Source organism: Numida meleagris, unplaced genomic scaffold (assembly GCF_002078875.1).
Source record: "Numida meleagris isolate 19003 breed g44 Domestic line unplaced genomic scaffold, NumMel1.0 unplaced_Scaffold180, whole genome shotgun sequence".
Classification (NCBI taxonomy): domain Eukaryota; kingdom Metazoa; phylum Chordata; class Aves; order Galliformes; family Numididae; genus Numida; species Numida meleagris.
This window is the reverse complement of record NW_018363597.1, coordinates 313,599-325,752: the sequence shown is the minus strand read 5'-3', so window position 1 is coordinate 325,752 and position 12,154 is coordinate 313,599. Positions and strand designations below refer to the sequence as shown.

The 12,154-nt window shown below is 63.8% G+C and overlaps 1 protein-coding gene across 2 annotated transcripts; it reads right to left on the bottom strand.

The window, feature by feature from the left end:
• Positions 1–65: 65 nt before the first annotated feature.
• TMUB1 (transmembrane and ubiquitin like domain containing 1) lies at positions 66–2,222 on the bottom strand. 2 transcript variants are annotated; one of them, XM_021382211.1, is made up of 3 exons: positions 2,173–2,222; positions 1,654–2,079; positions 66–859 (listed from the first exon to the last, which is right to left on the bottom strand). In XM_021382211.1, exons 2-3 carry the CDS (start codon positions 2,061–2,063, stop codon positions 505–507), a joined length of 765 nt encoding a protein of 254 aa, XP_021237886.1. In that variant the 5' UTR covers positions 2,064–2,079; positions 2,173–2,222; the 3' UTR covers positions 66–504. The 2 variants fall into 2 exon arrangements, with proteins under 2 accessions (XP_021237886.1, XP_021237885.1); XM_021382210.1 differs by lacking the exon at positions 2,173–2,222 and having other exon boundaries at positions 1,654–2,154.
• Positions 2,223–12,154: the final 9,932 nt, after the last annotated feature.

The window sequence follows — 12,154 nt, the reverse complement described above, 5'->3', positions numbered from 1 at the left end:
CGCCCCCGCCCCGCATTCCCTCCAGCTCCCCCCGCCTCCCCGCGCACAGAACACAGTGGGCAGCGTTTGGAGCATTCACAGTTTTCTTCCTTTTTAATCTTAAAAGAAGCACGGCTGAGCGTACGCTCACGGCACCGAGGGCTGGGCCAGCCCTGAGCACGGGCCGGTAGCCCCCTGACCCCCGTAGGGCTCACAGCCGCGGGCGGCAGGCACCGGGGGGCTCACGGGGAACCGCGTCCTGCCTTTCTGCTCGGTGCCCCGCGGCGCAGCTCCGTGCCTCGCCCCGTGCCCGGAGGGTTTCCAGCGGTGCCGGGCAGCGTGGCCGCACACCCCTCTGGAGGGCCGAGGGCAGCACCGGGGCCGTGCCAACTCCGTGCCGGCTGTGAGCAGCCCCTGAAGCACAGGGACGCAGCCGGCACCCCTCGAGTTCGGGAGCGGCGGGAGAACCCCCGAGCACCGCAGTGGGAGAGTGGGGGGTGGTTCCAGTCGGGGCGCGGGGCAGCGCTATCTGCGGTACATGGTGAAGGCCATGAAGCTGAAGAGCAAGGTGAGGCCGGCCAGGAAGGTGGTGGCGGTGGCGGTGAAGACGTGGCGGTACTGCAGCTGGAAGTACCAGAGCACGGCCAGCATCAGCACGAAGAGCGGCAGCATCAGGCTGCCCACGTTGAGGGCGGTGTGCACGGGGTCGGCGGAGGCGCGGGGGCCGGCAGGCGCGGGTGCGGGGCTGTGCTGGGAGATGTGGCAGTGCAGGACGCTGTTGGGTGCCAGGTGCAGGGCCGCCAGGCTCTGGGCATCGTCGCGCAGCAGCTGGCCCTGGTAGATGAGCCGCACCTGCTGCTCCTGCCCGGGGAAGTAGGCTCTGCGGGACAGGGGACATCGCGTCACGTGCAGATGGCAGCAGCCCCACGCCCGACTCCGGGCCCGCCCAGAACCGCTGCGCTGCACCTGCACCACATCCCTGCAGAGTAATCCGCCAGCCATGCTGTGTCCTCACAGTGCCACCCACAGCTTGCACTGTGTCCCTGCAGTATCACCCACAACTCTCCCGGTACCCCCGGAGTGTCACCCACCACTCGCTCCATGACCCCTGGCGTCACCTACACCTTACCCGTGTCCCCAGGCTGTCACCCACAGTTCTCTTAGTGTCCCTGCACTGTCACCCACACCTCACGCTGTATTCTCGCACTGTTACCCACGTGCTATCCTGTGTCCCCACACTGTCACCTACAGCTCGCCCCATGTGCCCAGGCTGTCCCCACACGGTGTCACCCACACCAGGCCCTGTGGCCCGGCACTGTCACCTGCAGCTCTCCTCATGCCTACAGGCTGTCACCCACAGCTCTCTCTGTGACCCCGCAGTGCTCCTCCCTACTCACCTCACGTCCCCGGGCTGTCATCCACCTCTTGCCCTGCGACCCTCGGCTGTCACCTACTGCTCATGCCACGTCCCCACAGCATCACCTACAGCTCACCCCGTGCCCCTGTGCCGTCACCCACAGCTCATCCCACGTCCCCACGGCGTGGCCCGCAGCTCACCCCGCGTCCCCGTGATGTCACTCACCGCTCACGCCGCGTCCCTGGGCCGTCACCCACTCCCCGCCCCGTGTCCCCGCAGCGTCCCAGCACCGCGTGCCCCCCCCGCCCGCCGCTCACCTCTTGAGAGCCCCCACGGTGTCCCCGGGCCGCACTCGCGCCAGCCGCTCGGTGTCGTTGAGGAACTTGAGGCGCAGCACCATGGTGGGCTCCGCGGGGCCGCCCCCCGCCGCTCCTCCCGGACTCTGCTGGGGGGCCCCGGCGCCGCCCCGCGCCCGCAGCGCCGCCGCCGCCGCTCCGCCCGCCCCATCGGGGCCCGCCCCGCCCGGGACCGAGGCCGGGGCCTTATGCGGGGCCGCGGGTTCGGGGGCGGCGCTCGGGCCCTCCTCGGGCAGCGGCGCGGCGGCGCGAGGCGGCGGAGCGGGCTCGGGAGCGCGCGTGGAGGCCCAGGCCAAGGCCAGCACGGCGACGGCCAGCAGCAGCGCGAACAGCGCGGTCACCTCGTCGCCCACGCCTTCGATCAGCGCCATGGCGGCGACTACCGACCTGCGGGCACCGAGCGCCGCCGTCAGCCCGCCGGGCCGCGGCCGCCCAGAGGCGCGCCCGGCCCCGCCCCCGCCCCGCGCCCGGCCCCCTCACCGGCCTCCATCGCGCCGCGCTGCGCCGCTTCCGCTTCCGCCCGCGCGGGGCACGCCGGGAGCGGCGCGGGGCACGATGGGAGACAGAGTCCTGAGGCGCCGCGCGCGGGGGCTGCCGGGAGGCGGAGAGCCGAGGGGCGTGCTCCGAGCCGGGCGCTGCGACGCATGCGCGGATCGGCTCGGAGGGGCATGCCGGGAGATGTAGGCCGTGGGACTGCACCGCCTCCGCGGGCGGCGCGTGCCAATGCGCTGCCACAGCAACGGGTGGTGCAGCAACAGGGGGTGCATGGCGCAGCAATGGGTGGTGTATAGCACAGCAGTGTATGGTGCATGGCGCAGCAATGGGTGGTGTATAGCACAGCAATGTATGGTGCATGGTGCAGCAATGGTTGGTGTATGGCACAGCAACGAAGGGTGCATGGTGCAGCAACAGGGTGTGCATGATGCAGCAATGGGTGGTATATAGCACAGCAACAAGGGGTGTATAGTGCAGCAACAGGGTGTGCATGGCGCAGCAATGGGTGATGTATAGCACAGCAACGAGGGGTGCATGGTGCAGCAGTGAGTGGTGTATAGCACAGCAATGGGGGGTGCATGGTGCAGCAGTGGGTGGTGTATAGCACAGCAATGGGGGGTGCATGGTGCAGCAGTGGGTGGTGTNAGCACAGCAATGGGGGGTGCATGGTGCAGCAGTGGGTGGTGTATAGCACAGCAATGGGGGGTGCATGGTGCAGCAGTGGGTGGTGTATAGCACAGTCCCATTGCAGCAGGGTCCTCGGGAGAGCCGGCTGAGCGCAGGGAGCTCGGTGCTGGGCACTCCAGGTGTGGCTTCATCAATCTAGGGCTGATCAATGAGTAAAGCAAAGGCAGAGCCCCGCGGGCAGCAGGGCGCCGGGAGCAGGCAAGGAGCACAGAGCCCCGGTTTCAGGACGGTGTCTGGGGAGCAGAATCCGAGGAGGGGGCGGGCGCTCTGCTCACACTATCAGCCCCCCCGGGCTGCAGCCCAGCTCCTGCTGTACCCTGCACAGACAGCAGCAGGATGGACAGCTGCCAGCGCGCAGCCCATAGGCTGTGGGTGGACAAAGTCATTGGAGCGGTTGTGACCGCTCACATTTCAGGCGTTTTATCCGGCAGTTTATCAGCTCCTGATAAAAGCTGGTGTCTAACGCTCGCTGCGGATTTGTCTGGCTGCAGCTCCCAGCGATTGAGGCTTTTTATATCTCTCTGCCTCGATTAAAGAAGCGTTTAATACTTTCCTGTGAAAGCGCTTCTGCAGTGCAATCAGCCGCCCTCAGCCTCCCTTCGGGTGAGCCGAACAGATTGTGCTCTTTACATCTCTGCTGCGCAGCGCTCGCTGCAGCCCTCACACCGCGCTGCGTGGGTCCTGCAAAATTCCTTGGGTTTCTCAGCGCTCCTTCAGGTGCCGTTCACCGAAAGCGGTGCCCAGTGCCGCCTGTCCCAGTGCCCCTTGAAGCCCTTTGGGAACGAAGCCCTCCATCCTCATCCCCGCCAGCTCCGTGCGGATCCCAGAGTGGCCCCCAACAGCTCCACACACCGCAGACCCCTATAGAGCTCTCGGGGCTCCCGAGTCCCATGGCACCGCCCCGTCAGCTCCAAGCAGAGCCAGCCCTCAGTGCCCCGTGAGCACCGTCTGTGGGGGCACATCATGGTTTCCACAGTCCCAGGGCTCATCCCCCCCCCCCCCCAGCACACTCAGGTCCCCGTGGTTCCCCACACTTGGCGCTCCATCTGCTCTGCCACAACGTGGGCTCCTCTCTCCTCTCTTGCTGTACATGCACTGAATTTGGGCTCTGCTTCCCTGCACCCACCGGTGCTGCCGCTGCCCCCTCCCTGCAGCCCTCGGCCCTGACCCGCTCCCTGCATCCCCTGTCTGAAATGAGTCACATACGGTCAGACACTGCAGGTGCCCTCGAGTGCTGCCAGCACTGTACAAGAGCGGCCCCGTGGGGTCTGGGAGGGCTGCAGTGGGGCAGTGGGAACAGGGGGCAGAGCAGGGGGGGCTGCGTGCAGGAGCAGCAGAGCAGAGCAGGACTGCGAGCAGCGCGGGTGGGAGAGCAGCCCTGCAGCGTGGGCGGCTCCAGCTGGGAGCAGAGACCGCACTGACTGCAGTCACTGAGTGTGGGGAGGGCTGGGGGGGGGTCGGCATGGAAAGGAGTCATCTGCTGAACCTCCAGAGGGAACTCAAACGGGGATGGTTTTCCAAGAATAACTCAGTGGCAGAACAGAGCAAAAGGTGTCAGAGCTCTGCTGCTGCGGGTGTGAGGGCTGAGCACTCCCCAGGGTTCCACTGGGATAACACAGCCAGGGACAGCAGGGTGGGCGCAGCAGCCCCCCCAGCACTGCTGGGCCACTCCTGCCTCCATTTTAACCTTTTTGCCAAAACTAAATTTGTTTTACTAATGGGTGTTTAAAATTTGTATCTGTCTGCAGGTCAGCGCGTGCCAGCCAGGGCAGGAGAGGAGGGCAGCGGGGCCGAGCACGGCAGCTGGGGGGGGCTGGGGGGGCTGTGCACGGCGAGGCACGGAGCAAGGCATGCGGCAAGAAGCACAGCTCTGTGCACGGCCCTGGGCAGGGCTCCACTCCTAGCAATGTGCGTGACAATGGGCACGGCTGTGTGCGGCTTTATCGCTGCTTTTGGGATCAGCCCCAGCCAAGCAGCCCGGGCAGCTGTTGTGCAGCCAGCTCTGTGTCACAGAACCGCGCTGCAGCCCTGTTGCCAGTCCTTGGTGCTTTACCCACAGGGAGGCCCTGTGCCGTGGGTCCCGGGGTGGGGACGCGTCCGTGCAACAAGCGCTGGTGGGGACGGGTCTGGGCTGCAGGGATACGCAGCAGTGGGGGCAGGAGGGGCTGCGAGGGCCCGGGGGGAGCAGAGCTCAGCCCCACAGCACAATGCAGGCGCTGCAATGAGACGCTGAACTGCCATTCAGCAGCATCCCACGTTCCAGAGAAGCTCCTGCTTTGATTTGCACACACTGAGAGGTGTTATGCGAGCAAACCTCCCTGCAGAACTGTGCAGCCCGCTGCTGGGCTGTGTGTGCACCGTTTCCACAGCTGCTGCAGTTCTTGTTGTTCTACAGACATGAGGAACCTTTGGATTCAGTGTTTTCTGCCCTCCATGTGCATGTCTGCTGTAACTGCCACTGCGTGAACCCTCCCGACAAGCTGCACAGACACAGATCTCTGCCACCCACTGAATGTCATTCACAGCTCCATGGTGTGGGGTTCCCTCCCCATGCAGCCCCTCCATCGGGTGCTGTGGGTGCAGCACCCATCCTGCAGCATGCCCATGCAGTGTTGCAGCACCCATCCCTGCTCGCACTGCCAGCAGCCTTCCTGGGCAGCTCTGCACCATGTTTGCATAACGTGCAGCTCCCAAACCCTGTCTGGGTTTCGAGCAAAGCCCGCACTTCTCCAGCTTGGGGCTGCAGCTCTCATTGCCAAGGAGATGAATGCTTCTGACTATTTAAATACATGTTACTTGCATGGGACTGGCTTGCCAAGAGCTCTGGATTGCTCTGTCTGCACTATAATTGCTGTTTATCGTTCCACTCCTTTTTTTTCCTGTGAAATCCATGAATTTTGTCGGCAGCAATTCCATAATGGCTCCCAGCTAATGTCTTACCCAGTGGTATTTAGGAGATGCAGAGGAACTGGGGCACGGCGCAGGGCTCTGCTGCAGGGCAGGGCGCTGCTCTCCCTCTCCTGTTCACACCTTGGGTGGGTTGGGATCACAGGACCACGGCACGGCTGGGTTGGAAGGGACCTCGATGCCCATCCACCCCAGCCCTGCCGTGGGCCGGTGCCCCCCACAGACCAGGAATGCTGCAAGTTTGAGCCCACTGCCCACTCTGCGCTGGGTCCCCACCTCCCCATCCCCAACCTTGGCTCTGGCTGCCCCCATCTTTGCCTCTGGTGCCCGGGTTTGGGGTCGTGGTTCAGCGCTGGTGCTGAGCTCTGCTGCGGGGATGCTGCTGGTGGTGGCGTTACCACCTCGGTTCAGCACAGCCCGGCAGGAGCACAGCGGTGCACGCAGCTCCTGCCCCGGCTCGTGGTGCCGAGCCCCCTGCTGCTTTGTTTGACACAAGCAGAGAGCTCTGAAGTTCTCAGACCTGCTCAGCTGCAGCCATGGCCTCAGAACAGCAGCGGCACACGGCTGCGTGGGGCACGCGGTGACTCAGGCTCCGGCACCGCGGTGGCTGTCAGCGCCGGGAGCAGCGGGTGCAGCCCTTGCCGTGCAGGAGGTGACAAACCTCGCCTGCACAGCCCGGGGGGGCGATGGGGACCACTCCAACGCCATCCCACCACCACCCTCTGCCCATTGCCCCCGCTTGGGGCAGCCCAAGGCACCTGAATCGGAGATGCCAGCGTTCTGTGCACTGCCCCACGTGTTGGGGAGCGTTCCTGCGAGCAGCCCTGGGGTGGGGGTCCCTGCCAGGTGTGGGGTGCACTGTGGGGTGACACCAACATCGCTGCACCATGTGATTTTTAATGGAGGTTACCGGCTCTGCACCGCTGTGGTTTCTCCCTCCCTGCTTTGTTACAGCGTGGTTGTGCCGTCCTCACCTCCAGCACCGCTGCGCTCGGTCCCACTGCGCTGAGCAGCGCTCTCACTGTGCACGCTCCTCGCCCAAATGCTCTTTTTGCTGATCCCATTGCTTGCGGGGCTGCTGCAAGATGTAAATAACAGAGCTCCGATCCTGCTGACACAAAAAGCGGCGCATGAATCATCTCTGTGCTGGCAGCGTCAGCAGCGGGGACTGAGCGCAGCCAGTGGGGGGTGAGGAGCTGCGGTGCCGCGTGCGCCGCGGAGCCTTCCCGGCACTCACGCTGCTCCGCGCCGGGCAGCGGGGCCGGGCCACGCCGGGTCCCCGGTAAGGGACGCGGTGCTGGCGAAGCGGGTGCTCCCGTGGCTGGGAAGGCCACGTAGCTGCTCACAGCCGCCCGTGGGTTCTGCCCATCCCGGCGGTCAGACCTTGCCGTGGGGCCGCCGCCTTCGGGAAGGATCCGTCAACACGAGGGGCTCTGCCCGGCCCGGCTCTCCCCTGTTCTCGCTGATGCTGAGCAGAGCGCAGCAATGCCAGCAACGAGCTGCAGCTTCGTCCCCTCAGCTCTCCCAGCTCGGCGTTCCCATGCAGACCCTGGCGGTCACCAGCTCCTCTGCGGCAGCTGCCCACCAGCGGGGCTGTCCTGCTCCTTCTTGGGCTCCCATCCGTGGGAACCCGCCTGCAGCAAAGCTGTCAGCATCTCCGTGCTGAGGGCGATGCAAAGCACGCGGAGGAAAACCGGAGTCCTGCAGGAGCGTGTGTGAACTGAATCCGAATCCTCTGCGTGAGAGCCGGGATCCAGCACAGCAGTGCTGGCGGCGGTGCTGCCCCAGGCGGTGTCACCTCATGTGACGGCCCCGCCGGGCCGGTTCTCATCCTGCTGGACCCCCACGGGTGATTTGCACAGGGCAGGGCACCCCGAGGCAGCACAGGGCAGGGCACCACGTCCAGCAGTGCAGCAGTGCCCGTGCAAATCGCAGACTCACAGAGGCATTAAGGTTGGAGACCTCTGAGATCCCCAAGCCCGGCCCCAGCCCACCCCCCCCATCCCCACCGACCACGTCCCCCAGTGCCACATCCTAACAGTCCTTGAACACCTTCGGGACGGTGACCCCCACCTGTGCCAGCACTGATTGCTCTCTGGAGAAGGAATTCCCAGTACTCAACCTGACCCCCCCGGGTGCGATGTGAGGCCACCCCCTCCGGCCCTGGAATGTGGGCACTTCTGCAGAGAGGCCGATGTCGCTGCGCGGCCGAGTCCCTCTGAGCTGGGAGCACTCAGGGAGGAGCAGAGCGCTGCAGACCTGTGCCCCGGGGTGCTCCCAGCTGCAGCTCCCTGCTCCTCAGTGCGAGTGCCACATTTGTTCCTGCAATAAAGGGAACAATGGCACAAAGGCAGCTCTCCCTTTTGGGTTGGTTTTGCGGGGCATCCTGGATTCACGTCCTGAGTAGGACTTCTGCTTCTCCATCGTGTGTGCAGAGCACAGCGGGCACTCAGCAGGGTCCCGAGTTGATAGCACTACAGCAGGGCAGCCCCGGGGGCAGGAGGAGCACTGTGCGGGGGGCTCTGGGTGGGACCCTCAGCCCGGCCCCCCCATCTCTCCACAGTGAGCACTCATGGAGCATCAGCCACGGCTGAGTCCCCTCCCATGTCCATGTGGTGCCACATGGGGCTGGGAACGCACCCAGCGCTGGGGATGGAGGTGATGGTACAGCATCGAGCTGTGTTCCTCTTCTGGTTGGTTCTGTGTCTGGTTTGTAAATGAGGACTTCGAATCACAGAACCACAGAATGGTTGGGTTGGAAGGGTCCTTAAAGATCACAGAGCCATAGGATGGTTGGGTGGGAAGGGTCCTTGAAGATCACAGAGCCATAGGATGGTTGGGTGGGAAGGGTCCTTGAAGATCACANGGATGGTTGGGTGGGAAGGGTCCTTGAAGATCACAGAGCCATAGGATGGTTGGGTGGGAAGGGTCCTTGAAGATCACAGAGCCATAGGATGGTTGAGTGGGAAGGGTCCTTAAAGATCACAGAGCCATAGGATGGTTGGGTTGGAGGATCACCTGGCTCCAATGCCCTCACCCAGGCGGAGGAACGTCCCTTAACGTTTTGCTCTGCAGGAACAATGTTGTGTGCTTTCCCCAGGAGCTCGCTCAGCGGGAGCAGCCTTCATTTTTTGGAAGACATGCAGGTTTAGCACACTTTGCTTCAGAAATAACATTGGCTCAGTGCTGCGTGACATTTTGGTTTAAAAACTTTCCAGTGGACAGTGCTGGTGGAGTACTGACCGACCCTGAAAGACACACCTGGAGGAGGCACAGCGTCTGCCAATGAGGAGGTTCCCAAAACAAAGGTGTTCCCAAAGCCCTCTGCTCCCATGGTGTGAGGCCGGCACAGGGCACGGGGTGGAGTGGCCGTGGTGGGGGGTGGAAGGCACGGGCTGCAGGCTGCGTGCGGGGCAGTGGGGGGGGACACAGGGACAGGGCGGCAGCCACTGGCTGCGATGTGCGCTCTGTGGATGTGAGACGCATGCAAAGAAAACATGAACGTGATGGGAGGTTTGGAGGAAATGCCCTGACCTTCTGAGCCCCACAATCCGTCAGAGCGGGGCTGAGCCGCGGCTCTGGGGCAGTGCTCAGTACCTCCCAGGCAGAGCTCTGCTCTGGGGGTGCTTCCTCGAAGTCACCCATTGGTTTCTCCCTGGTGAGGGGCAGCGATGCCCCAAAGGGCTCAGGGTGGGGATATTCCCCCCCAGCACCTCCGCGGTGCAGAGCAGGGGGCTGACTGCAGTTCTTCTGGGGAAAGGCGCATCTGCCAACACGAGGCAGGACAAGAGAGGGTGGACTCACATTGCGCCCGGGGAGGGTCAGGTTGGGTGCTGGGAACAATTTCTTCTCCAAAGAGCGGTCAGGTGCTGGCACAGGATGCCCAGTGGGCGGGGGGCACCGTCTGGGGGTGTTCCAGAGCTGTGGGGATGTGGTGCTGGGGGACGTGGGCAGTGGGCATGGGGGGGTGGGGTTGGGCCTGGGGATCTCAGAGGTCTTCAGCCTTCATGGTTCTGTGATTCTGTGATGCTCACAGAAAGCCCGTGGTGTTAACCTCAACGTTTACATTTAATGAAGGAAATGATGGAGTAGAGCTGGGAGAAAATGAACGTGCACTGACGCTGAGCCTTGGGCAGGAGAAACGCTGCCGGCCCCGAGGATCTGCTGCCTCAGCACAGCCCAGATCTGCCCTGTGCCGCACACAGGGACACACCGCCGTGAAGCCGCGCATCACACCGCACGGCCCAGGCCTGGGTGAGCGACAACGGGCCTCCCAAGGTGGGTGTTCAAATCTGTCTCTTTTTGTTGGCCATCCAAGAGATTCTGCTTGGGCTTTGCGTTTCACTTCATATTCTTCCATCTGATCTTTTCTTTTCGGTGATTTTATTCTGCCTTCCTCTTTCCAAGGGACTGATGCCTTCGAACCCCACTTCTCTGCCCGGATCGATTGCAGCTCCTGTACGATCAGTAACTTCTCCAGCAAAGAAAAGCAAAGCACTGCAGCCAATGTGTGTGTGTACCTGCCCATGTAAGTGCATTTATAAACAAAGACTGAAGCTGCTGCCTCAGCTCCACAGCCTCGGGAGCACAGGATCCGCGCACAGAGCTCCGGGAGCTCCAGCTGCAACAGCACGTCCCATGCTGTCGGACCGAGGCGTTGCTGCTCGCCCTGGAGCAAAATACATCAACAGCAAATATAGCGAGGAGCAGGAGCGGGCAGGGTTAAATGTGACGCTGGGAAGAGTCAGAGGCTTTTGTAAACAGAATAGTGACTCAGATCCGCGGAGAGGGCTCGGAAAGCACAAACACGCACAGGTGAGGCTGCCTGTCAGCACAGCACAGCACAGCACAGCACAGCACAGCACACGTGGGTTTCTGAAAGCTTTCATCCACACCCTCAGAAAACGCTTTATTTTTTCTAAATAACTGCCCTCAGTGGGCAGGGATGGGGAGGAAACATTTCTGTGCCGAGCACTGCGCAGCCCTGCATGGGGACCAGCGGCTGCGGGCTCTCCTCCTTGGGGATCTCTCACCCCCCACTCTGTGGGGCCGGGCACCCTGCTCTGGGGGGCCCTGCTGGGGTGGGGAAACCAGAGGGAGCCCGAGGGGCCCCATCCTCAGCCCCACTGCGGGTCTGTGGAGCTCTGGAGGAACCCATACAGACCAAAAGAGGGAGACAGAGAGGGCGGGGAGCGCCGTCCCGCAGTCACCCCAACACCCGCTGAGTGCCCCGCACTGCCACTGGGTGCTCCCCCTCTAGGGGAATGGGGAACGTGGTGGGAGAGGGTCACGGGCTGAGATGAGCACTGGAGATCGTCTGAGGGCAGAACAGACCCAGCACAGGGAGCAGATGGGATTTAATGACTGCTGCTGGCAGGCAGAGCAGCACAGACCAAAAGCACGGGATGTGTCCTTCCCAAACGGATCTGCGGGGGCTTCCCATGGCCGCAGCAATCTGAGCACTGCTCCGTGCCACGGGGCTCACCCTTCGGGCACTGCTCCACCACAGCCCCCTCCTGGGCTGCAGGGAGCTTCTGCTGGAGCCCCTCCTGCACTGACTTTGGGGGTGCAGGATTCTCCCTCTGCATTTTTCACCTCCTTTCTCCCTGCTGCTTTGCACAGCAGTTTTCCCCATCCTTAGATCTGCTCTCGCAGAGCACCCCCAGCATCACCCACGGTGCAGCCCCAGTTCCACTGCAGCCCTCTCTGACATGACACAGGGCAGTGCTGGGCTGCACTCACAGAGCCCCCGCAGCTCCCACCTCCAGCCCTGACCCACAGGAGCCGCTGCCCCTGCAGCACTGCTGCGAGCACAGACCTGGAGCGGCACCGTGGGGCAGTGAGGGGCAACACAGAGAGCGGGACCTGGTTCTGCGGGACCTGGTTCTGTGGGACCTGGTTCTGCGGGACCTGGTTCTGCGGGGCCTGGTTCTGCGGGGCCTGGTTCTGCGGGGCCTGGTTCTGCAGGGCCTTGTTCTGCGGGACCTGGTTCTGTGGGGCCTAGTTCTGTGGGACCTGGTTCTGTAAGGCCTGGTTCTGCAGGGCCTGGTTCTGTGGGACATGGTTCTGCGGGGCCTGGTTCTGTGGGACATGGTTCTGCGGGGCCTGGTTCTGCGGGGCCTGGTTCTGCGGGGCCTGGTTCTGCAAGGCCCAGCTCCCTCAGCCCCTATGGCCAAGGCTAGGCAGGATCTGGCCTACAGCTGGAACACCGGGAGTGTGCGGGGCTGCGTGGGCTCACCGGGCAGGGGGGGACACGGTGGGGACAGCGCGGGGCAACGGGGCGGCGCGGGGCCGCGTAGGGACAGCCAGAGGCCACGGGACGGCGCGGGGCAGTCTCCGGGATCGCAGGGGCGGCGCGGGGCCGTGGGGCTCC

Excerpts from the sequence above, each read along its gene's own strand:
- TMUB1 (XM_021382211.1), bottom strand. The coding sequence starts at position 2,063 with ATGGCGCTGATCGAAGGCGTGGGCGACGAGGTGACCGCGCTGTTCGCG. Across the intron at positions 860-1,653 it reads ACCGTGGGGGCTCTCAAGAG|AGCCTACTTCCCCGGGCAGG; the intron begins GTGAGCGGCGGG and ends CCTGTCCCGCAG.